At 55.0% G+C, this 25,269-nt stretch overlaps 1 protein-coding gene across 3 annotated transcripts; it reads left to right on the top strand.

The window, feature by feature from the left end:
- Positions 1 to 1,174: 1,174 nt before the first annotated feature.
- On the top strand, positions 1,175 to 23,602 carry IP6K3 (inositol hexakisphosphate kinase 3). Of its 3 annotated transcripts, XM_045795492.2 has the most exons (7): positions 1,175 to 1,364; positions 10,174 to 10,432; positions 10,701 to 11,045; positions 17,344 to 17,548; positions 18,695 to 18,867; positions 19,968 to 20,143; positions 22,051 to 23,581. In XM_045795492.2, the coding sequence occupies exons 3-7, from the start codon at positions 10,847 to 10,849 to the stop codon at positions 22,516 to 22,518; spliced, it is 1,221 nt and encodes a 406-aa protein (XP_045651448.1). In that variant the 5' UTR covers positions 1,175 to 1,364; positions 10,174 to 10,432; positions 10,701 to 10,846; the 3' UTR covers positions 22,519 to 23,581. The 3 variants fall into 3 exon arrangements, with proteins under 3 accessions (XP_045651448.1, XP_045651447.1, XP_045651449.2); XM_045795491.2 differs by lacking the exon at positions 10,174 to 10,432; XM_045795493.2 differs by lacking the exons at positions 1,175 to 1,364; positions 10,174 to 10,432; positions 10,701 to 11,045; positions 17,344 to 17,548 and adding an exon at positions 17,555 to 17,739 and having other exon boundaries at positions 22,051 to 23,602.
- Positions 23,603 to 25,269: the final 1,667 nt, after the last annotated feature.

Here is a 25,269-nt window from a genome sequence, read left to right as displayed (position 1 = left end):
AATACTTGGTCCAGACTCACTAAGACCTGAAGCCTGTCCCTTGACGAGCTTCTGTCCTTTGTCCACACCCATCTCTTCCCATCAACCCATCTCCCACACATCACCAGACCTTGTCGAGCCTGTCTCCTTAACATCTCAGGAACTCACCCACTCCCTTCCACTCCACTGCCTCAGCCCTGCCACCAGGCTGGGCTCACCTGGAGGACAGCACCTGGCAGCCTCCTGACCTACCTGCCCATCTTTGATCCACTCCTCCCTGAGCCACTCTCCTCAAAGCAGAGTGGATGTGCTCAAAATGCCAACCGGGGCCTGGCCCTTCCTTATATAAAGCCCTTCAGTTTGTCCTGAGAAGCCAAGGTTAGAGACCCGTTGAGGCCTGCCTCCCCTACCCCAGCCTCGTCTGTCATCACTCCCCTCCTACCGCATGCTCCAGGGCTCTGAGTGCCTCCACCACCCTGACCACCCTCTTCCCCGCTGCCTCTGGGCCTTTGCACTGCTCTTCCCTTATCTAGTGCACTCTCTTCCCACCACCCTCTCCCCACCCCAACCTGGATGACCCTGTTTGTCCTTCAGGTCTCCAGTGGCTGCTTCCTTCAGGATGCCTTCCCTGCTCCCCCTATGCTGGGCAAGGAGTCCCCCCTAAGCTCCATGTTCACCCCCCAAATACACTGGGATCGCCCTTCAACTTGCTGAACACCCCGTCCTCCACCCCCACTGTAATCCCCTGACAACCATCACTGGTCTGGCAGGTTCCTCCGTCAGCCCAGCAGAGCAAGGAGCAAGTCAGGAACACACAAGGGCCTCAAAAACTACTTGACTGTCTTCAAGCTGATTGTTGACTGGCTGACTGTCTTTCTGTATGCCTTTCTCTCTCTCTGGTGGCCACAGCTTGGAGCAAACTGTCAGTAAAGTTGTGGGGGAACAGGGTGGGGGAAAGGAGAACAAGTCCCCCTAGCCTAGCCTTACCTCAAGGCATCAAAAACCCACCAGGGGCCTTATGCAATCGGCCCTTGGTGCGCAGGGCCTGATATCCATCCAGGCAGCGGGGCAGACCTCCCCTCCTCTTCACTCCCCCTCCCTCCCAGGCCCTCAGGCCCTGCTCTGTGCAGCCTTACACCAGCTGACAGCTGGACGTGCCAGCCCCTGCCAGCCCTTCCCCAGGGTCAGCTGACCTCCCTTCCCCAGGCCACCGGGCAGACCCGAGTCTAGGCAGACCGCTCCACCAGCGCTGTAGTGGACAGTGAGTTCTCGGAGCTGGGACGCCAGGAAGGCCTGCAGTCGGCGGGCACTGAAACAGGAGATTACTTTCCCCTGGACCTTCCCTTCCACACGCTCCCTGCTGTCCCTCCAGGAAGAAGGCCCTGGTGAGTGCCGCCTTGGGGGATAGGGCAGGGAGAGCCTTGCTGAGCCCTTAATGGTGACTGAGTGAGGGTCCATCCAGGACGGGACGACCCCCACCCCCAACAAAGGGTCCACCCTGCGGAGGTGCCAGTCTGTCTGGGTGTGTGCCTGTACGTCTATGTGCACCTGTGTGTATGCGGATGCTGCTGGGTCGGCTCAGTAAGATAGAAATTCTGTCGTTCGCTCGTCTCCCATCTCTGCCTCCTGCCCCTAGAGTAATTCCAACCCTTCTTAGGGTGTCCAGGAGTCTCTAACCTTGGCTCCTGCATGGAGGCAGGGGGGGTTCGGGGGAGCTGGGACCGCAGAGGAAGCTGTGTGGCAGGTACAGGGGTGAGAGCCAATGATTTGCACTGTTTAACCCTTCAGAGAGGTAGCTGTCCCAGGAAACATGGGGAGCAACCCCTGGGCTCCAGGAACGACGTGTCCTGTCCCGGCAGCCCCACCCTTCCGCTGTAGGGGGGAGGGGTGCGCCAGGCTGGGATGATGTCAGCGCCCGTTGGCAGCAGCCCGTGGCCTGGGTATGGGGCGCCCCCATGGAGTGCTGGTAGACCAAGGGCACTATCAAGGGCCCCTGCCCTGGGCAGCGGCAGAGTTTTGGGGAGCCCTCCCCATGGGCTCTTCTTGACCTGAACCTGTCTGAGCCTGTCATGGTCCTCAGGACCTTTGGGGACCTAGAAACCTCCATGCCAGGTTCCTTCTCTAGAGATTCAGATCCTATGGGGCAGGGCCCAGGCTTCTACAGTTTTTAAAAGCTACCAGTTTATATTTGAACCTTTTTTACTTGACAAACTTTAAGCCTGCAGGAAAAAGTAGAGGGAATGATATGATGAACTCTTGCATATCCTACCCCAGGATTTACACAGTTGTTTGACCTTTGCCATACTTGCTTCATTGACTGCTCTAAGGCTAAAGTATTTGAAGTAATTTTTGGACATCACAGCATTCCCCCCAAAGTACCTCAGGAGGTTCTTACATAACCCCAATGCCATTATCCCACTAACAAAACTAACAATTCCCGAAGAATGGCTACCTGGAGTTCATATTCAAATTTCCCCAGTGGCCTCCTAGGTGTTTTTTATTGCTTTGTTTAGACCAGGATCCAATCAAGGTATATGGGTCAGTATGTCTTTTAAGTCCCTTTCAATCTGAAAGTGTCTCTTCCAACCACCTCTCCCTAGCTCCCCCCTCCCACCCATCACCACATTGACTTGCTGAATTAAAGGGCCAGTTGTCCCACAGGAGAGTGAGAACATGGCTGAGTCAGACAGCTCTCAGTACAGAAAGGGAAACTGAGGCCCAGAGAAAAAGGAACAGGGAATGTGAGGCAGAACCGGGTCTCCCGGTCCCCTCCTGTGCTGTGCTTATCAGAGCCAGCTCCTAATCAGGGATCTGAGAAGCTCCTCCACTGCAAAGGGCCTGTGGCCCCTGGGACCCTCCCAGTGTGCTCTGTCCCAGGGCACCCTGGGGGTGGCAGGCCAGGCTGAGCCATCTCATGGCTCCCCCTGCGTTCTTCAGCTCTGAGCAGGACACCTGAATAAATCCTTTCCGTACGGTTGCTCTCTTGTTCACCAGCAGCCGCAGGGAACGGCAATCAACTTTACGAGCGTTGGGTTGTTGCAGGAAGTGAGATGAGAGGCCAGGAGGAGCGCCAGGAATGGGGGACTCAGGGGCTCACCGAGAGCCGAGAGCCGTTACTCTTCCTCATCCAGCAGGGCTGGCGCTGTGGGGTCCAGCTGCCCCCAGGAGGGACCGGTTGAGTCGGGTTGCCAAGGACCATGTTCCCCTCAAGCTGAGATGTACCCTCCAGCTCGTATGCCCTGTCCCCTCTTCAGCAAGCCCTATCTCTGGTTTGGGGTCCCTCATCCCGTGAATGGAGCCAGGCACCCCACTCCTCAGAACATGCCTCACCATGGGCAGGAGGCTCCCCTCAGCCAGACACCCCTTAGAAAAAGTAGGGCGTGGTGAGAGGAAAAGGGAATGTGGAGGGACATCGACCTTGTTGGTAACTTCTGAGCTCTTGAAAAACTACCCCTGGGAAGGGCAGGGGCCCCTCAGCCGCCTTGCTGGGCTGTCTGAGGGCAGGCCTGGCAAACCCGGGTCCGGTATGTGTTCCCTGGTGGAGGCCAGGGCTGGCTGGCTGCAGGGTTTGGGCCAGAGACTCCAGCTCGGGGCCGTTCTGGCATGTCTGCTGCTGCCCTCTGCTGGGGAAAGGCCCGCTCGTCTTCTCCTTGAACAGGGGTCTCATCGGAGTTGGCCAGGTCCACCCTGTGGTCTGAAGGACCGAGACCACACGCTCACACACGCACTCACAAATTCATCTGCACGCTCACACGTTTGCTCCACCCACGGTTACATTTTGACCTTAAACGGCCGTTTCTTCTTGCGGCCATAAAGTTGCCATGCTAACCACTGCCAAAACCTTCTGTCTCTGGCTCAAAGGCCTCTTACATAAGGCAGGTGGCTGCTGATCACGGTACTTAGAGAAAGGTGGGGAGGCGTGGGGGAGGGTGTCAGAGGTTGGAAATGTGCACGTCTGGGTGGTTAGCGGTATCCAAGATCCCGGACGCAGCTTCAAGGAGGTGAGGTCCTGAGGGAGTTGGGGGATGCTGCTGGAGCCATTACTAGCCACGCCCAAGGTACCCAGGACAAAAGGTGCTGTCATGAGGTCAAGACACAGTAGAGGTCGGGGAGAAGCCTCTAGCCTCTGCCTCGCCCGGAGCAGCCCTTCCAGTGGCACTGGGATTCCGGAGTCATCTTTGCCCCATGCGTCTCCCGCCCTGACAGCAAGCTCAGAACATTGCTGCTGCTGCTTCTAAGGACATTTGTCAGTGGCTGAAGGGCTTCTAAACTAATAATCGCTGTATTAAAATCGCATTTGATCCTCAAACTGGAGGAACACTGGGAGATTTTAAATGTTAAGAGAAAAGGAGAAAGAGAAAAAAATCTCTCAAAGGATAAAATCAGTCCCGAAATAAGTTTGTGTGATGGAGGAATATGAAGCATTGCTCCGTGGTTCTGGGTATCAAGCCTTCCCTGGGGAACAGACACCCTGCAAAGTCACATATTTCAGCCATGGCTGAGAAGGCGAGGTGTGAAGTCCCCCAGTGTTCCGTATTGATCCCATCGGGCGGGGGGGCCACGCAGACGGAGGGCGCACGATCCTACAGCCCTTGAGTCATTTTTAGAATGGATTTTAAAACGTGGCTTTTTTTCCCCAGAAAATAATCTTGTGCTTTCCCAGCCTAGACGGCCCCAGATGATACACAACCCTCTGCCACATGAGAAACTCCAAAATCCTCCTGCCCATTACGACCTAAGCAGTTTTAAATGGTTTTCGGGTCCTCTCCTCTCTAATAGATTAAAAAATGCTCCCTTGGGCATCGCAAAGACATTGAATGGTACTTGTACCAAACCTTTGCTCCGTCAGGCCTGCGGAATGTATGGTAGAGCTTCAGAGGCGAGAGGGCAGGCCATAAACCACGCTGCTTTTGAATCTGCAGCCTGACACACCCTACACTGTGGTCTCCCTTGGACACAAGCCGTTTCTTCATTATCTCCTCCCCAGAACACCTCCCACCCCCTCACCCCATCAGATTTACTGGGATACGCTCCCGAAGGCTTCCACACCTCACCATCTCAGGCAATGCCCTCCCCCGTGGCCTGAGCAGGAGCCAGACAGGCAGTCCCGGTCTGCGTGGCCAGGCCCCCTCCAGGCCAGCGAGTGAACCGGACCAGGCTGCCCGCCACTCACAGCCCTCCCTCTGGTCTCCTGGCCGGTCCTGGCCACTTCCCTGTTGTTCCCCGTGCACCAGCCCCCCGGCCCCCGAGACAGGCTCTCCTCAGCCTCCCCCAGACCCAGGCCCAGCTGGCATCTCTCCCCCCTCAGTCTCCATCCAGGACCCGTGACACCACGCCCGCCTTAGGAGACAGCAGTACCTCTCCTAACCTTTTCAACTAGGACTCTGTTTCAACGTAATTTCTTCCCTATGAGTCCCCCTGCGATACTCATTATACTTTTAGTATCCGCTGATTGAGAAAATGGATGATGATAAAAACTACTAGGGACTCAATAATGCCTTTAAATGAATTTGTACTTCGGTAATCACAGAAGTGTTCATACACATGTGAGAGGTTATCATGCTCCGAGGGTACTACTGTGCTGAAGATGACGCTTGCGGGGTGCGGCTTCGGGAAGGTCTAGACGGGCCCGCGGGGGGCAGCCCTTCCCCCTTGGCCCTGCGAAGCCACACTGCTGAGCTCCCCCGTGGACCCTGTCCCCCAGCAGCGCGCTGCCCAGCTGGGGGCGAGCTCCCGGAAGCCTCCCACTTCTGAGGCAGGCCACGGAGGCACACCGCGTGGACAGGGCCTCCGACAGGAGCCCGGCCCTGGGGCCTTTAGAGCAGCCAGGCTCGCTGCGGCTGCACCCCACCCCAGCTACAGTGTTCACTGGCTCCCAACTGGGCGAACGGTCTTCAACCCCTCAGAGCCTTGGTTTCTGCAGCGGACAGTGAGTCTCCTCAGAAGCGGAGATCCACAGGCCATGGGGCACAGGAGTGGCTCCTGTGGCACAGGACACACTTGTGCAGGAAGTATGTGAGTGCCTGGTTCCAGTGAGGTCCCTTTCAGCTCCCGGGCTCCGTGCCGGGGAGCCGGCTGTGAGCCGGTGCGCTGGTCAGGATGCATGAGGCCGTGCTCCGTAACAAACACCCCCACATCGCAGGGGCCTCCTACAGCGGGATGGACTTCTCTGTCGGGCTACGCGTCCAACATGCACAGTCGCTCAGGGAGCGGCGCTTCCGAGACGGGCCAGGGAGAGCGGACGTGGGCAGCGGCTTGCCCTTAAAGCTCCCACCGGAAGTGACACGTGTCACTCCCATCCGCGTTATGTCGGCGGAAGCGAGTCCTGTGGCTGCACTTACCTTCGAAGGGCAAGGGAAGTGCAATCGTACCACATTCCCACAGGAAACACCAGACTGTCCGCGAACAGCGCCGACGGGGACCACGGGCAGCCAGCCTGTTTCCAGATAGAAGGAGCTGACAGGCCTTCGTAAGACATAGCTCATGACTAACCTAGTCCAAGTGTGAACCGGTACAAGTCGGATTTGTGGTCTCGCCTGCCATCTGCCCTAAAATCGGAGCGGCAAGCTTGAGCAGGGGCGTAGCTTCCGTAATTTTTAATGACCTTGGGTTCAGCATGTGGGTAGAGATTATGTACACACAGACTCTCGGGAAATAAAACGTGCCGACTGCTACTGATGAGCCACAAGACACGCATCTGCCTCAGCCTGATGGTGGCCTCTGTTCCTGTGTCTGGCATCACTGGTATTGTCATCTGTCCCCACTCGGGAAGCCAAATACAACTGCAGGCCCTGCTGTCCATGACCCTCCTTTCAGACCAGTGGCAGCCTGGCTGTCACCCGGGCCTCATGGGGCTGCATGGACACAGAGGCAGCACGGGGCCTCATTTAACCACCAGCTGGACAGTGGGACCCAACAGAGATTTCAGCCCTTGAATCTCCTGGAGTGAGCCCAGAGTTCCTTCATTCAGGACACACCCCAATGACAGGCTAGGAGGACATGGGGATCTGGGCCATTTGTCCACGACTCCTGAGGAAGGGGGCTTCTAGCCGAGCTCTCCTGGCTGGGGCATCTCACCCTCTTCCCCCCCTCCCTCCCTCTCTCCTTCTCCCTCCCCATGGAACACTAAGACAGGATGCTGGGTGAGGGGCCAGCTGTGGGGCTATGGAGGGAAGTGTGGGCTGGAGCCCAGTGTACTTAGCAAGTGTGTCAGAGGGGGCGTAAGGTCCTGCCTCAGGCAGGCGCCTCACCTGCCTTCCCAGCACCCGAGCTGAGTCAGTCCTGAGAATAACCCACGCAGCGACAAGCCTTGAGTGGTGGAGACGCTTGGGAAGAGGACTCCACAAAGGAACGCTGTGCATTCTGTCACCTGAGCGTCGTGACAAGGCTATGGCAGTGGGCGGGAAACCAAGACTCAGACGAACATTACAAGTTCGTCCCAGGGGCCTCAGCAAGCTGGTGGGAACGCCTGGAACAAATCTGGGCTCCTGACTCCCTAGCCAGGGCTCTGAGGAAACAGGGCGTTGATCAAAGGCCAAGGCCCATGCCAATGACAGATGCACCTGCGTGTGGCAAAAGGAAGGTCCGGGTTGAAAAAGGTCTGTCAGCCGGAATTATTTATTTGGGACTTCTGAGGGAGGACGGGGAAGAATGGAGGTCTTCCCCAGCCATTCCCATAGAGCAGGAGGCTGTACACAGTGACAGAGAGACGACCTCGGTAATGGAAGGTCAGCATCATGCCACGGGGAAGCCATAGAGTGCCTCCCTGAGTGGCAGCAGAGCCCACCTGCCTCGCTCAGGTGCTGACGCCACTCCCCTCCACCCTCCCTCTGCCCCTTGCCGCCAACCTGTGTCAGAACCACAGACCATACAGCTCAGGAGCAGGACGACCCTCAGAGATCACCTCATCTATACCCTAAGGTGAGCCTTGAGAGAAAGGGCCTCAGTGTCCCCACCTGTTGAGTCTAGATTTTTTTTTAACTTTTTTTTTTTAAGTAAGCTCTCTGCCCAACATGGGGCTCAAACTCATGACCCCGAGATCAAGAGTCACACGCTCTACCAACGGAGCCAACCAGGTGCCCCAAATCTAGATATTTTAGAAGTACAGGCTCACTACCCAGCAGACACCCCCATCACTACGAACCCACCCTAAGTTTGCATTGTTGTGCCATGGGCTGCCCTGGAGGCCCAGGATCTCCCTGGCTCGTTCTGTGCTGAGAAGGTCCAGCCGGGGCTCCTGAGAATATCTGGGAATGAGGGTACTTCTTGGGTCTTGCTGACACCCCCAGCCAGAAAGTCCCAAGGAGGTCAATACCAAGCCCTCAAGACGGTGTCTGCAGAGGCACGGAGCCCCCCATCCCTGGAACATGCACTCACTTCATCAGGTTGGAGGAGGGCAGGCCAGGGCTGGTTAGGAAGGGAGAGACCAGGTCTCAGGCACAAGAAAACCTGGGTCCTATCCCAGCACAGCCAGTGACTTGCAGGTGACTTTGGCCAAGTTCCAGCCTCCATGGGGCTCAATTTCCTGACTTTCAAAGTGGGTACACAGCAGCCCTCAGCCTCCCTGCTGCATGGTTGGGTAAGTGCGCGATGGGGCTAAGGTGTCTGCTCCCTCCTTTACTGGCGGGGTGCACATGGGCAAGTTACTTAATCTCCCATTTTCCCCACCTGTGTAACAGGCTGATAGCACTACCTCATCGGGCAGTTGTGAAGCTTACACGGGTTGGTCTATACAATACAGAGCCTGGCACAAGGCAGGCTCTCTGGCTTTACTACCATTTATTGTTATTTCCTCCCCACGCCGCCACTGCAAGAGGACACTGATGTCCTTGGAGCCCCTGAGGGAGACAGGAGTGTGTGGAAGAAGGGTGGTGTGTTGCCCCGTGTGGCAGCACGAGGGCTCTCCTGGGATGCCACCTGGATGCGTCTGCACGGCTCGGCTGGCTTGGCAAGGCCATGCCTGGTCAGGTGGTACTGGGCCACCTTGGTGTTTCTCTTCTTCCTTCCTTCTTGCCTTCACCAAATTTGCAAGTAGGACTGGGTTTGCCAAGCCATCGTGCTATCCTGTCACGTATCAACTTATCGCTGCGCCGATTCCTGACTTCCCTCTGCTCCTAGATGCCTCCTACCAACTTCTCAGCTCGTGGAACAGGTTCTGAGTGGGGCTCCCTCTGTGCAGGGAGAGCAGACCCCGGGTAAGGCCTAGGCTGCTGCGTCAGCACGGCCCCTTGCCATCAGGCCTCAGGCTCCCCCCATCCCTGCCACCTGGCCCGGCAACCCTCACCTCCCCAGTCATGCTCCAGCCTTACAGGCAGCTCTCAGAAGCCTCGTCCTGCACCCAGCAAAGCAAATGCACACCCCAGGCAAAACACCTCCCCCTTCCTAAAGGGGCACTCTGTGGCCTGAAAGACAGTAGCCAATGTGAGAGGGAGACCCCCAGGAGTGGTAGGGGGATAAATGGGAGGGCTGAGGTTTTCAGCGCCACCTGGTGCCAGAGGTCCAGGTAGGTGGCAGGGGGTCTCTCTGAGCTGGAGTCCTGAAAAAATTGTTAGGCACTCCATGCATGCAGCCAGCTGGCCATGCCCATGGTCTGGACTGAAGGTCATTTAGAGTGTTACTCATGTCCAGTGCCGCCTAGCTTGCTGGCATCCTTGGCCGGGAGTCCAGCAGAGGAGAGAGTATTAATAACTCGGCAGTGATGGGCACCCCTGTGGGAACGTCCTCTCAGACGGGACAGGACAAATGTGGCCAGAAGAGCCTCCCTTCACAGTGGCTCCTTGGGCACTCTCCTGAGATAAAGTCAGAATGTCTTTCGGGGCTGTATTTCCAGCTCAGAGTTCTAGTAAGCCTGCCCTTAGGGAGGAAAACGGAGTAGCAGGTCATAAAGAATTAGGCCCAGAGACAAGCAGCCCCTGCTTTCCTCCTGCCTCGCTCCTGGCCCGCACCAGAGCCCGGTCAGGACATTTCAGGTCCCGCTTCCCTTATGTGCAAAGCGGCAGGGAGAAAGCCTGCCTTCCTTCCAACCCAGAACTGTTGGGAAAATATGACCACCACGGCAGTAACGCTAGAAATAATTATGATAAATCACATTTATTGAGTACTTAGCTCTGGGCCCTCACCTAACCTTTTCATGGGCTTTATCTCAATTTTGTCCTAAGTCCATGAGGTAAGTATCCTTACTATTTCATTTTACAGATGGGGAAACTGAGGCCCAGAGAGGTTTGGTAACTTCTCAAACTCACATGGCAATGACGTTGTGGAGCCGTGATGCAGACGGATGTGTGCACAAAAACGAAGCTTTCCTGTACCGCCTAAGCCCCTGCAAGAGGCCGAGTGCCTCGACAGCGGGGGCTCTGCCCTCTTCTTGGGCCTGCGACCAATGTTCCCAAAGGCTGGCAGGAAATGTGATATGAGGAGTTGAGATACAGTCTCTGCACTCTGGAAGTCTACAGTTGTGTGTATTATTTGATTTTTTTTAAATGTTTTAATATTTAAATTCAAAAGGCACAGGACAGTATTTAGAAAGTCTACCTCTCATCCTGGCTCCCTGGAGCAACCACCGTTACTAGTTTCTTATAACAGATTATTCTAGAAGTGATGGATGCCTCTTTACAGTCTTGTTCAACTACCAGTGGGCCGTGGCTGGGAACTGTGGGTCCTTCTGCTCCTGCCAGCACCCCATCTCCCTCACACCATCTCCACCTTCCTCCTCTGCTTTCCAGGGGCCCCCTCCCAGGCCGACAGACAGAGGGACAGCTGTGCTACGATGCTGATAAAGGCCCAGAAGGAGAGAGCTCAGGACCACTGACAGCCCCGCCTCCCGTCTGGGACCTGCCTCTTCTACGCCAGGCCTTCCTGCCGTGCCCACATGGTTGTGCAGGACAGCACGGATCCTGGGGATGCCAGAGTGGGCGTGCGGCTAGAACCCTTCCTGCACCAGGTCGGGGGGCACCTGAGCGTGATGAAGTACGATGAGCACACCGTGTGCAAGCCCCTCATCTCCCGGGAGCAGAGGTTCTACGAATCCCTGCCTCTGGCCATGAAGCGCTTCACTCCGCAGTACAAAGGTGAGTGTCCAGGCGGCCGGACCAGGCCAGGCTTGCGTGCGCGCCCCCATCGCTTCCGCGTGCACTGTGCTGCGTGTGAGGGTTGCCATGGAGACATGCCCCTCTCCCACAGCCCGGTTGGCCTTCACTGTCCTAGTTTCTCTGAACTCTTCAAGCCTCCAGGCCTGGAGTCTAATGCCATTTGGCATCCCTACAAATTAGCTTAAGCTACTAGGCTTCAAGGAACTGAGAATGGAATGAAATGATACCCCGGACCCACCCCACTCTGCTAGGGTATCTGGTCTGTGCTTCAGGAGTGCCATGGCTGGGTCCTGTGGCCAGGGCTGGGAAAGACAGGGCAGGCTGAGGCCTCCTTCACCTCCCTCTGGAGACCCAGGTGGGTGGGAGGAGCCTCAGGTCTGGGTCAGGGCATGAAGGAACTGGGACCTGACATGTTTAGGAAACCAGAATTCCTCATCCTCATCCAGTGACCAAGCCAGGGCCATGAACTGCCTTCCAGGGAGAGCTGGGCAAGTGGGGCACAGAGCCGTGTGTGTTCTGGATCAGAGTACAAGGTGGGTTCTGGGGAGTGAAGAAGGCTGGGTGGGGAGGGCCACCATTTGTAGGCCTCCAGGCAGGGGCACTCTAGGCAGCTGGCCAGCATCCATGGGGCAGGCTTTTGGTCCACACCTGGCCTTCAGTAAACGTGGCTCACAGGGCTCAGGGCATGACTCTGCCAGCTGCCAGCCCCTCAACGGGATGTCTGCCCAGAAAAAAGACCTCTTTTAAAGGTTTTTAAATGTTGTGACTATACGCTTCTGCCCTCGTTGTCCAAGCATCTGTAGTAAAAGTGATGATAACATCCAAATAAGTCAGTCAAAAACGCACTTGCATTTCAATGATCAAGATAACCGGAAGGATGGGGCCTAGCTCTATGGGTGTTTCCCAGAGTGGGCTCTGGGATTGACCAAGGCTGGTGTAGGGGTTCACATGCAGATGCCCAGGCTCCTTTCCACACCTGAGGAACCGGGGTCAGGGCCCAGGAATCTGTATTCAGCATGTCCCAGACTGAGACTCACTGATAGGGTGCCAAGGTCTTGAGCCCCAAGCACCGCTTCAATCCTGGCTTGCCAAGACCTTCCAAGAGTCTGCGACGAGACCCACGAGCATCACACACTGAGAGGGAGGGGTGGGGGGCTGGTGTGCGGCTCTGCAGGCCTCCCCTGCAGGCCGGGGTTGCCCATCAGTTGTGGGTCACTGCCCAGCTCGTCAGAGCACCCGCTGTAATGAATGGCTGTCCTTTTGCAACTGAACTCAACCTAGCAAAGGGGTGGCAGGATCTTGCGTGGGGTGGCCTCCTGCCCGCAGCATTTCACGCTTGTTGGGCACAGCTCTGGAGCTGAGACAGACTGCCGGGGCAGCCACAGGCAGAGCACAAAAGTGAAAGAGGCTGCTTGGTCTCCAGGACCCCATCCCGATGCCCTCCCAGTGTCCTGTCTACACACACCCATTCCTCTGGGCGGGGGAGAACGGCACCCTTCTTGGGTACCCTCAGGCACCGGTCTACTGTCCAGACCCCTACTCTACCTTGCCTCCCAGGCCCGGTCAGGCCTATCCCTGGTACCTCCTGCCTTAGGGCTCTGCTGACTTGATAGAGATCAATTTAAGCCAAGACATCACGGCTGCGTGTACCAATGGCCACAGAGCATGTTCCAGCCTCTGCCTTGGGGCTTCGGCCAGGATATGGCGTTTGCACACAAGTTGGGAGGGGACTGGGTCAGGGAACCACAGGACACCCCTCAGGGGAGACCACACAGCCCTGCTGAGGGCAAGGGTGAGGCAAAGCCCACAGACTCGGGTGACACCCAAACATGAGGATTCCATGTGCCGAAACACGGGTTCACTCAACAGCCAGAATGCCATCTGTGGAGTGCCATGGGCCAGGCCCCACTTAAGGAAAAGCACATCTAGAGAGATAGTAGAGAAAGGCCCAGAACCAGGACCCTCACACTCTCAGATGCCTGGAGCAGCCGGCTGACGTCAGGTTTTAGAGGGGAAACCGTCCCTCCAAGGGCTCCCAGGCTGCGCAGGCTTCTTGCTTCACTGGATGAGAAAAGTGGTCTCAGCTAACCCTCAGCGTTCAGTGCCAAACACGACTGTAAATAGTTTCTGTGTATCAACTCAATCCTCGTTAACAACACTCCAAGGCAGGCACTACTATTACCCATTTCACAGGTGAGGAGACCAAGGCTCAGAGAGGTGACATGATTTGCCTGAGGTCACACAACCAGTGAGAGGCAGAGTCAGGATTAAAGGTCTGAGGTCTGGCTCCCAAGTGTGGGCTCTCAGCCACCCAGGCCCGCTCCACCAGCCGCTGTCACCCAAGAGATGGGCTCCTTGCATGCCACTGCTCAAGGGGTCGCCTAGCCCAATGAAGGAGGGGATGGGACTTACCCAGAATCACTCAACGAGTGGCCTCAGGTCAGGGGCCCTCGAATACCCACAAGGCTGCCACGGGAGGGTCTCCCTTGTTCTCCCCCATAGGAAGGGCCCCAGAGAGAGGGGCTGTTTCTGTAGTGGCCACTGCATGCCATGGAGCACACCCTCTCCCTTCTCACTGTCCTGAACTGTGATGGCAGCAGGGAGTGTCGGGCAGTTGGAAGTGATGTCCCAAGGGTAACAGATGAAAAGCAGGAAGCTAGCACGTGGCAGTGATTATTACGACAGCAATTCTTTCCCAGGAGCTTGCCTGGACCTTTTTCGGGGCTCCTTGGGCATGACAACATCTTGGGGCCGCATCCCTCTGCCTCCCAGTGTACCTGTCAGCTTTGGGTGAGCAAGGACATACTCCTAAGTCTGGTTAGTTAACGGACAAGCCAGATTCATATTATAGACGCCGGCAAATAAATGCTCTCATGAGCTTAAAAATAAACACATGACAGAATATTCCCGGAGGCTGGGGAAGCTGCTTGGCCAAACCGAAATTGCTGAGATGCTCTGGGCATGGCAATTGTGGCAGTAAGCACTCTTGTCTGCCCAGCTGGCGTGACTGCTGGTTGAGGTGCCTGGAGAGGGCTGGTGAGCAGGGAGACAAAGCTCTGGCTGTCCCCCGCTTCCCCCGGCCAGGCAGAGGCGGCAGGGTGCTGGGAGCCTGTGTCCCTCCAGGCCTAGCCCCTATGGACACACAAAGCAAGCCGGAAGCCAGGCTGGGACCAACACAATTCTTGACTAAAAACCAATCCAAGCCCCAAGAAGTCTGGATTCCACTGACAGGCTGCTTCGGTAAAGAGCTGGTAACTTGAGATCATTTGCAAGGCGGCTATCTGCTATGGGTCTCAGGCTTCATTGCAAGCTCTGGACTGAGCTGGAGAGGGATGTGGGAGAGGGAGGGAAGATGGATAGGTGGGGACATAGAGCCAGAGGCATGCAGGAAGACGGAGCGAGAGGCAGGGACACGGACTCTGGCTGGATAGTTCTGACAATATGAGAAATAGAAATGATTTTTAGATTTTATTGGTTTTGGGTTACTTTGCACCTCTGCTCATCTCCATTTATTCAGACACTCAAATCTGATGAGATGAGACAAGAGCTGGAGCCTAGAGAAGCAGGGGAAGGTCACATTTCTTGTCCTTCTGGGGAGGCCTCCTGGGGCTGGGGCTCCCCGAGACAGTGGTTTCTGGCAAGCGTGTCACCATAGTCCCAGAGCGGGAAGGCCAGATGGTGAGCTGAACTTTACAAAAGACCCAAAAGGGCCTTGCCCTTGGCTGGCACACCATCCTGGGATCCCCAGCAGCCAGCAGCTCCAAGCTCCCCGAGGACAAGCACGGACGGCAGCGCACTCTCCTTTCCACACAGTGGAGGGATGAGCCCTGGGGCCTGGTGCTGGCTTCCAGGTCAGGCCTCCTCCCCAAAATAAGCACAGCAGCCCTCCTGCCTGAGGAAATAGGAACAGAAACAGAAACACCATGTCCTTGGGCTTCTTGGCGCTCCCAACCCTCTGTACTGATGACCCTCTCAAAACAGGTTTCTCTGTTCACTCCCACGGAACAGAATGGCCAAAACATGTGACGAGGACACAGCAGGAGTGTCCCTCATCCAGACTGAAGTAAACACAGCATGACGACACCGGAGTCTCCCGATAAAGTCCTCGGCTCCGTGTCACGGCTTGTTCCTTCTTCCTTAGCCACGTCTGCCATGGCCTTTCTCAGAGCTCCACCCCTTACTGTGTGACCTTGGGCAAGTCATTCCATCCCTCTGAGTCTCGGTGGCTTGCAGTCACTCAGTGGTAACAGATGAAAAGCAGGAAGCTAGTACGTGGCAGTGATTATTACGACTGCAGTTCTTTCCCTGACCTGCCACCAGCCTCCGGTTCTCACAAGCGGAACCCCTCTGGTGGGCATGCCGGGTTCAGGTAAATGACAAAATGCCAGGTTCAGGTATGGTATTGTTAGTAGTATCATTATTCATTCAAGGGACTCAGGGGCCTGAGATGAGCTGAGGCAACGCAGAATTTTTTTAAGGAGCTGGAAAGAACTGAATGTCACTCTCAGGCTGCGAAATTAGGGCACCGGGAATCTGAGACGACAGGACTAGCCCAGAGAGACCGCTGAGCTAGGCACAGATGGCCCTGAAGAGCGACTTGCTGAATTATAGAGCAGCCCTGGAAATGAGCGTCTGCACTGACCAGCCTGGGCAGGGACGCGAGCAGGGAAATCAGCTGCCTTGAGTGCTGGCTCAGCAGAAATTTCCACTTGTGTTGAGAGAGTGACCAAGTGGCTGAGGGGACCTGATCACATGCAGCCCACCTTCTCTCAGTCAGAGTCCCAGCAGGACATGAGGGGTACATTGAAAGGGGTTTAAATGAAGGGAGTTTTCAAAGGGACGGTTCGCAGAAGTGCACTCAGGATTAAGGGAGCAACTGGGGATGCTGAGGCACTCAGGGACCAGCACTCCTGAAAGGCTGTGACCATCCCTAGGCCTGAAGGGCCAAAGAGAGGGAACGGGATCATGGACCCAGCAAGAGGGAGGCCACAGGGACAGGACCATGCTGTGGCAGGGAGGGAACCAGTGGGGTAAATACCTCGATCTTTCTCCGGCCCCACCCCATCTCCTGCCAACGTCCTCCATTGGCCCAACCCCTGGGAACCCAGGGGTGAGGAAGCCACTGGTGCACTCCAAAGGGTGCCTTGCAGGCACAATGCAGGGTGGAGCCTGGCTTGGTGGGAGAAGGAGGCATCAGAACAGTCAAGGCATCAGCTGCACGAAGAACAGGGAACCAGGGACACTAGAAACCCAGTCCTCACAAAGTCACCTGCGGGGCCATCTCCCCCAGAACTCTGATGAGGCGGGGCGCCCACTTAGCTCAGATGCTAAGCCCATGGGGGAAGACCTGGACTGTACCACCAGAGCCCGAAATCCAAAAGGGGTGACCATGGAGCCACTGACATGCATGCCAGACCTAATTACCCGACCTGGCCCATGTCCTGGAGGAGAAGCCCAATTAGCACGTTTGTTCACTGGGTCTCCTCACACTCTCCACTCTCACGAGCAGCGACTGGAGCAGGCTGCCGTGCCTTGATTACAAACACCGACGGTCAGGAGTTACCGTAGCTGGAGAAATCCCACAAGTCTCCTGTTTTCCATCAAAGAACCATGTTCCGTCAATAATAGTCATGTGCTGTGTGTCTAACTGAATGAGATGCCAGGCATCTGTGTTAAAGCCAGAGATCAGGGTGAGGGGGGCAAGGTCTAAATGATGGGAACACAGAGGCCAAACCCCGGAAGGCTGTCTAAGGCGGGCTTCCTGGAAGAAGCTGGTCAGACAGAGAAAAAGGGAAGGGAGAGAAAGGATGATGAAGGAGGCAAAGGGGAGGAATGGGATGGGCCCCAACTTCCCTCACAGCCACCCTGAGGCAGGGGGCCCTCTCTGTGGAGGACGGGCTCCGATGACCCCAGGTTGAGCCCCATTGGAACAGCTCTCTTGTGACTGGGAAGGTGCCACTGTGCACCGAGAAACCAGAAGGTGAGAACAAAATGTACAGGGCTGGCTTTGTTCAAAGCATGAAAGGCCAGAGAGACGCAATGAAGCAGAGCCTATGCCCAGACCAGCCCAAGGCTATTTTCTGCAGGCTCTGCCGCCCTGGCTCATTCTGGAACAGTCCCCATAGCTCTTCCTTGAGAGAGGAGTTGGGAAGGGGGAGGGGGGAGGTTGATCAGTGCCATTAAACTACAATTCAAAAGGATGTCACCTCTTGCAACGTGTCCACCAGGTAAATTGCATCTGGTTTCCCCCTCCCCCTCCCCCCCGTGTGCTCTGCAGGCACCATCACGGTGCACCTCCAAAAAGACAGCCGAGGCCATCTCAGCCTGGTGGCCACCCCGCTGAAGGAGAACCGGGGGCCCTTCAAGGTCTCCACGGAGTCGGCGGCAGTGGCAATATGGCAGACTCTCCAGCAGACCACCGGCGGCAGCGGTGGCGCCCACCCCCTCGCCCAGTGGCAGCTGGCTCACTCGCTCGAGGAGAGGTGAGGGCCATGTGGCAGGATGACAGAAACCTAGCAGGGACCAGCACCGCCCCCACCTGCACCAAGGCCTACAGCTCCCCAACAGGCCGAGGAAGTGACCAATTCATAGGAAGCCTCCTTCTAGAAATACCAATGCGGCCAAAGAAAGGAATGAATTTTCCCTCACACAGTTTTAGAGGGAGGACCCCGAGGTATTTATCTCGGAAGCTGCCGCGTCCGCAGAGTCCTATACAGAGCAGGCGTTCAGTACATATTTGTTTAATTAAATACCTGTGTCACTGACACCATGCAGTGTCTCTGGGTGGGTGTGGGGGGTGCAGAAACCCAGAATAGTTGCCACAAAGGAAAAGTGGTTCATGGCAGTCTGAAATCACCTTTCCTCAGCGGTCAACGCAGCCCCCCGTGGGACCCCGGAGACCAGGCAGCTCAGGGCACCCGAGGTCCCAGAGAGGTCTCTAAAACCTCTGATAACGTTAGCTGACCTTTCTCAGACGAAAAGGACCCCTGGGGACTTATAAAACATTTATGGGAAACAAAAGGGAGCTAATACAATGAAAGTACCTCCCTTCCCCAAGGAGCACAGTGGATCTAATTAAGCCTCTTGGCTCAGCATCAGGAAGCGGGTTCGCATTATCTCCATTTCACAGATGGGGAAGCCAAGATGCAGAGGAGAGGAGAGAGGGTGGACCAAAGATCCAGGATTCCCACCTCTGAGGGCATTTTGAGGTCTCAAGGAAATAACGACAGGGCACACTCACAGCCTAAATCCCCAGCCTTCTGATTCCAGGCAGGGTCGCTGTCCCCGCACCGCATCACCTCGATAGTGCAAGAGGAATCCAGGTCACTTACAAGTGAATTTAAACCACTCAGCCCTCTGCGGTGGTGACAGAGGTGGTGACATGCTCTAATGAGTTCTTCTGGGGTTCTGAGAAATGCCCTGCCAGGGCCGCAGTGTGGCCCAATCTGGTGCCCAGGGCCTGAATGGGGCAAGACGGGCACTCCGAGGCCCTGCAAGCATCGTGGAGAGCAGCCAGGGACAGTCCGTGTCAGAGCCCAGCCCAGGAGAGCCCCGTCCCAGGGACGGGCACCTTCCCCGAGCCCTCTGGCCACGGCTGCCCTGACTGTCGTGCGCTTCCCTCTCCGCAGCCCTGCCGCGCTCCTGAGGTCCGAGTTCCACCTCAACACCCCAGTCTCCTCCCTGGTGGAAGACGCTAAAGGGAACCAGGCCGAGAGGAGGAGCTTTAACCCGTGGGGCCTGCAATGCCACCAGGCCCACCTGAGCCGCCTGCGCACCGAGTACCCAGAGAACCAGCGGCACCGTATCCTTGCCGGCACTCCCTGCTGCCTGTGAGAGTGTGGGGGGCCGGAAGGGGGGTGACAGAGACAGAAGGGCGCAGGGGCAGGAGGGGGAGACACTGACACAACACGGGGCCAGGGAAGGGGTGGGTGGGGAGAGACTGATATGAGGGAGACATCAAGGCACAAGCCCTCAAACCTAAGCCCTGGAAGAAATCTGATCCTTCCGAAAGAAAAATCAGAGAATATGGGGGAAGTCAGACTGGGAATTACGCTGAACACAGTGCCCATGGCCAGGCCTCTGGCTGTGTCACTGCCACCTGGGCAGAGGGGCTGGGGTGGGCTGGGGGTCTCTGTGGGCAGATAGGAATGATGACGGCCTTGCTGGGTGGGTTCCCCAAAGCCCAGGCTCCCTTCTAGCCCTCCAAATTCTCCCTGCAGATGTCTTCCTATGGAGCTGATGGGGTGGGGGGTGTGGTGCCCCCCTCAGGGAAGTGCCCGAGAGGGAGACTCTGAGGGGAGGCACTCCCCCCTCATCCTCAAGCTGCCATGTTCTCAGTGAGTACATTTAGGCTTGAAATACTCCTTTGTCAGTGCTGGGCTCCTTCCTGCAAACGGGTGACTGGTTTCACAGTATTTACTAAGACACATCTGCAACCCTAATCCCTAAGAAGCTTTTGCAGGATAATTACTCCGCTGAAATTAATATTCCTGCAACTCATCTCCAAAGCTAACATCAACCCACTTCTCCCAAAAGGTACTGGCCCGTTCAGTGACTCGAGGTTTTAGCCTTATGATTTTCTGGCATAAAATGTAAATTGGGCATGCCCTGCCAGGGATTTCACGCCTGCATTTCAATTCCAACCTCAGAGCAAAAAGGAAAAGGAAAAGAAGCTCACATGGTTATAAACTCCCCCTAAATAAATGGACTTATTAAAGCAGCCTGCAAAGCTAATACTTTGAATTCTTAAAGAGGGACGATGGGCTTGTGTATGAGGCGCCGGCAGAGCAGGAACGGCGCTCAGAGAAGGGAGTCCCAGGCAGCCGCCCAGGCGTGTTAACCGCCTCCGGAGCGGCAGCAGCCTCCACGTCCGCGGAGCCTTCCTGAACTTAGCGCGACCAGGGTTTCTGCTGCTGGAAAACGTCGTGTCACAGTACAAGCACCCCTGTATCCTGGACCTGAAGATGGGGACCCGGCAGCACGGGGACGACGCGTCCGAGGAGAAGAAGGCCCGCCACATGAGGAAGTGTGCGCAGAGCACCTCGGCCTGCCTGGGCGTGCGCATCTGCGGCATGCAGGTGGGTGGCGAGGGCCCGCCGCAGGGCTGGGCGTCCTGGCATGTCCACCGCGGGGCAGGGTGTCTCCCAAGCGGACAGCCCTGCCCACAGAGCCACAGGAGGCAGCCAGGCACAGCCCTCCCATGCAGGAAAGGCAGATCCCGCTCGAGGACACACCGGGATTTCTGTAAGAGCCCCTTTCAGGGTAGTGGTGCCAAAAAGCTGCCCTTTTTTTTTTTTTAACTCGGTTTCTGGGTCTCCAGCGGGTGAAACTTCCTAGTGGCCGCGTGGGTCCTGTCCACTTTGAGAGCAGACCTCTGGTGACAGTGTGTGAGCAGGGGCTGGGGAGAGCACAGAAAAGAGCTTCCCTGTGCACTCCATGGCTTCCTCAGCCTCTTGAAGGGTACAGCTGAACCCTTCTCTCCTCCTCAGGCGCCATAAGGCACCCTGCTCTTTGAACCCTTATTAGCCATACTTCCTACCCCACGTCTTCTGCTTCTCTTTGCTACCTGTTCTGGTTAACGAAGTGGGAAGGTCATAGCCTGCTCAGCTGAGGCAAAGGAACGGTTAATGTTTTTTACGGCCCAGACTCTACCCCATTTTTGCAGCTCTGATGTGGCTTGTGGCAGGGGCTGAAGAACGGGAAGAAATAAACTTTCCCCACTCGCCCTTACCGTCTATCTCCTCAAAGCAAAACCAGACACCGATTTGACGGTACACGTTAAAGCTTTCCTTAATTGAAGCTGCCACCCCTTGACGCTGGAAGTGGAGTCTATAAATTTGTTGCACAGATGTCCCTTGGAAGGCTTGGAACGCAGTCCTCAAGAGAATGGAGTGTGATGATTTGGGGTGTAAATGGAATCTCTCCGGACCTCCAATCTTCTGAAAACTATCTGATTTATTTAGACAGTGACGCCTTGTCATGTATTTATGACGGCTAATTTAACAGCCTATCTCCAGCCCTCCAAAGCAAGTCTATCATAGCCTTCTGGTTTTTTTTCAACACTGGTTTTCCATAAACACACCACGTGACCTGAAGGCAGGAAAGACCTGAGAAACTGTCTTGGCCAGGTATGGGCTGTCCTTCCCAGATGTGCCAGACAGAAGTGAGCCAAGTCACGGCCACGCCAGCCACTGGCCTTGGTACAGCCTCTGCCTGTGCCTGTGCCATCTGAATGCAACGGGAGCGGCTGCCACTGCCCCCCATCAGCATCTCCTCCATCTGCTCCCTTCTGGTGGCCAAGACATGACAGGGGAGGGGGAGAGGAGCTGGTGCCAAGGAGGAGCCACCAGCCCCACAGAGCTGCTGCGAACCTCCCCGTTCCATCCAGGCTCCCCTCAGCTGCACTGGCTGCCTGAAAACCCCATCTCTACCTCATCCAGCCTTTTTATCGTTTTATCATCAGTCAACCCTGCTCTACCCCAAGAGCCATGACTGTTCCCTTAGAATCTGCAGAGAAAGGACTTTATAAACTTCACTGGGGAAAACTGAATCTAGTTGGCTTTCCAAGGCCATTGGCTGTGATCTCAGATTCCTACTAAAATGTTCTAGCTTGGGTTTGCTAATATTTGAATGGAAAAAGGCCAGGAGCCAGGGTTTAAATCATGATTTGGAGGATGACACTGGAAATTCACAAGAAAGGTGATCCAAAGCTTTTCTTTATGGGTGGAGGGTCACCTTTGTGGGGTGAAGGATATGTAGACCTTGGATTCCTATTAAGGGCTTGCACAGAAAGCATTTTAAAATGTGAAAGTTCCCCTGGTGCTTGATGAAAGATCATCCTTCCATTCATTTCAGCCATTCTTGCCCTGCTTCTCCTGGAAATCTGTTTATATATCATGTTAGCTCATAACACTGCAGCCATAGCATTGCAAGTTTTTTCTTGAGTTGGCAATTCTTCACGTTTTCTTTCTTTTTTTATTATCAGGTTTATCAAGTTGATAAGAAGCACTTTCTCTGCAAAGACAAGTACTATGGAAGAAAACTCTCCGTCGAGGGCTTCCGACAAGCCCTCCATCAGTTCCTACATGACGGAACCCGCCTCCGGACAGAGCTCCTGGAGCCCATCCAGCACCAGCTTCGGGCCCTCCTCTCGGTCATTAGGAGCCAGAGCTCATACCGGTTCTACTCCAGCTCTCTCCTCATCATCTACGATGGGCAGGAGCTGCCAGAAAGGACCCCAGGGGGCCTGCCTCCTCAGGAGGCTCCACAGACGGCCCATGGAAGCCCTTCCGGGGGTCTCACCAAAGTTGACATCCGGATGATTGACTTTGCTCACACAACATACAAAGGCTCCTGGAACGAGCACACCACTTACGACGGACCAGATTCAGGCTACATTTTTGGCCTAGAAAACCTCATCCAGATCCTGCAGGATATTCAAGAGGGAGAATGAGGCTTGTTGGGCCTCTCCAGATTTTTCTGGAGTATAGTTCTCACAAGGGACCTACTGGTAGCCGGGGTACCCCAGACACCGTTAGAGGTCTTTGCAATAATAATAGCCACATTCAAAAGCCATACGTGGCAGGGCCTATTAATGGCTCTGGAGCTAATTCCATGCACTCTGGCCTCTTCTGCTAATGCTGGTCGTCGGGGGCTGGGCAGTCAGTGTGAAACGGCGCCATCGTAGAGTACATGGGAGGCCCGCGGCATGAGGGAGAAGCCAGCATTACACTGAGATTCTGGAGAATTTGCGTTTAAAAATGCTTTTTTGTTGTCATGCTGAAGTCTTGGCAAGCTGTGAGGCAAAAAACTCTACTTGAAGAAGACTAGAACAGTGAGTTCACGAGTGTATGGTTTTTCTGATCGCCTGCGCTGCCCACCCCAAGAGCAGACAGAGCTCACGAGTGACTCTTATCTTCCTAAGACGCATTTAGGTGGGGCAGGAAGAAGTGGGACAGATCTGCCCGTCTTGCCAACTTCTTACCCAGGGTCTGAATGCACAAGGGCAATCCAGACACAGCCTTGGCAAATCGAGACCCTGGGTTCTCCATTTTTGCCTGTGGAGACGAGGGTCTCTTTCTAGACTTCCGAGTACCTACTGGCAGTGACGCCTCTGCCGATTCTGGCCGCAAAACGGCTCTAACCACGAACTGCAGCTTCTGGTGGGGGCGGACTGCGCAAAAAGATGAGCCACTGCTGTTAAATGACACTCTCCGCTTTCTATTTATTTATTTTGGGGGTGGGGTGGGGAGCCGGGAGAGAGAAGCCTGGAGAGCCAAGGAAACCAGGCGCAATGTTTACAAGACTGGTGGACAAGTGTAAATATGGAACAAAGAGCAAACAGGTCTAATTAATTCCTTCTTCTGCAGTGTGGAAACCTATTACAATGCCCTTGAGTCAAGCACGAAGATACGTTACCCAATTAGGGAAATAAATTTGTTAACAAAATTGCTGAGGTCACCAGTGATTATTTGGCGGCCTTATTACCCCTTCTTTTGTGTATTCTGATCATCACGCTGTACGGCATTTCCAATTTCTTGTTGACTAGAGCGTGCGGCAAGAACAGTTCACCGATTTCCTGCAATCCTTTGGGGATCCCGGGGGAAAATGGTGGCTAATCAAATATTTGCATGTATCTACAAGGCAGGTACCGGACCTCATAAGTGGTCCTTTCATCTGAACTTTCTACAATGCAATTTTTAATAATTGTTGTATTCTCATGGCTAATTACCATCAACCTTCCAAAAATCCACACTGACAGAAGGAAAAAGGCCTGGATTTAAAAAAAAATTTTTTTTTGTTTAATTTTAGGATACATTATATGGATTTCCAAGCAAGTTAACTTCCCTAATTATGTTTGGCTGAGGTAACGACGTGATTAATTTGCATGCTCTGCACCCATGGTGGGAGAATTGAGTCAAAGTATGTTGGGTGGCAAAAAGGAAGTCAGCCGAAAACTAACTATTTGCTGATAACAAAGTGGAGCCCGAAATACTGCTTTTTCTAGGCCACTTTCTTGCTTGAAAATCTGGTTTAACCAAGTCCGAAGCTCCCTGCCTTAGCTTCTGATTCCTGGCCCCGTTCTCAGCCTTGGGTGCTGTGGGACCTGCCTGGGGATTTGGGGGGAGGGGTCAGCTAGAATATAAGTCTTTTAGGGCTGGCCACCCAAGTCCCTAACTGTGCTGCAATCACTCTCCTGGCCCCTGCCCATGTGACCCATCTTCCCTTAGCCCCTGCTTTATCCAACAATGCCCTTCACAAGAGGCCTTCTTCCTACTCTGCCAATCCCTCGAGGCCCAGACCAAATGCCCACATGCCCCTGAAGATGTCATCAACAAAAGTACAGTTTGTTGCAAGGGGCAAAGCTGGCTACCGGTTTTAGACTGTGCTTCCCAGATTCCTGGGCTCAGAGGGGTCACCACTATCTGGAAATTTGCACAAGGCTTTGCTGATCCAGCTGAATGAGTCCACCCAAGCATTGCAAACCCAGGCAGAGGGAGAAGAACAGAGACATGTGGGAAGAAGAGGCAGGCATATATGTATTTGATCTCCAATGAGAGTTTGCTTTAAAATGGCAAAAGAGGTAAGGGGGCCCTGAATATCCAGTACCCAGCAAATGTACACTGAACTAAGCACCTCTTCCCTGCTGATCCTTTTGCTAAGCACTGGGGGAGATCCAGCTCTTGGGAGCGTAGATTCTAGTTGGGGAGGCAAGAGTCACACACACGAACTGACGGCAAACTGCACAAAGCCAGTCCCCAGTGCCACACTGGAGTCATCTGGGTGGTGCAGAGGCCCAATCCTCCAAGTTGAAGAGGTCGGGCCACAGCCAACAGAGAAACACACATCACCTGACAGCCGACACACATCACAGAAACTGCTGGAGGAGATGAGACTTCACTTGGGCCCTGAACAATGACAAGAATAAGGAAGGGGCTGGCTGGGCAGAGGGAAGGAAAAGCCCAGCATGCTCATGAGTCTGTGGATAGACCAACCCATCCAGAATGGGGATTTTGTGGTTGGGAGTGGTAGAGTGAAGAGGAGAGAAATGGAGTGAGCCCAGACGGTGGAGACACTTGAAAATCTGGCCGAGGAGCTCATGTGTTTGTGATTACGTTAATCTGTCCTTCCTTTCCTCCATTCATCCAACCAACAAATATTTTCCGAGTGCCTGGTACATACAGCATAGTGCCAGGACCCATGC

This window comes from Ursus americanus, chromosome 32, assembly GCF_024610735.1.
Source record: "Ursus americanus isolate L20-20 chromosome 32, mUrsAme1.1.p, whole genome shotgun sequence".
Taxonomy (NCBI): Eukaryota; Metazoa; Chordata; class Mammalia; order Carnivora; family Ursidae; genus Ursus; species Ursus americanus.
The sequence above is the reverse complement of the archived record's forward strand: the minus strand, read 5'-3'. Positions and strand labels throughout refer to the sequence as shown.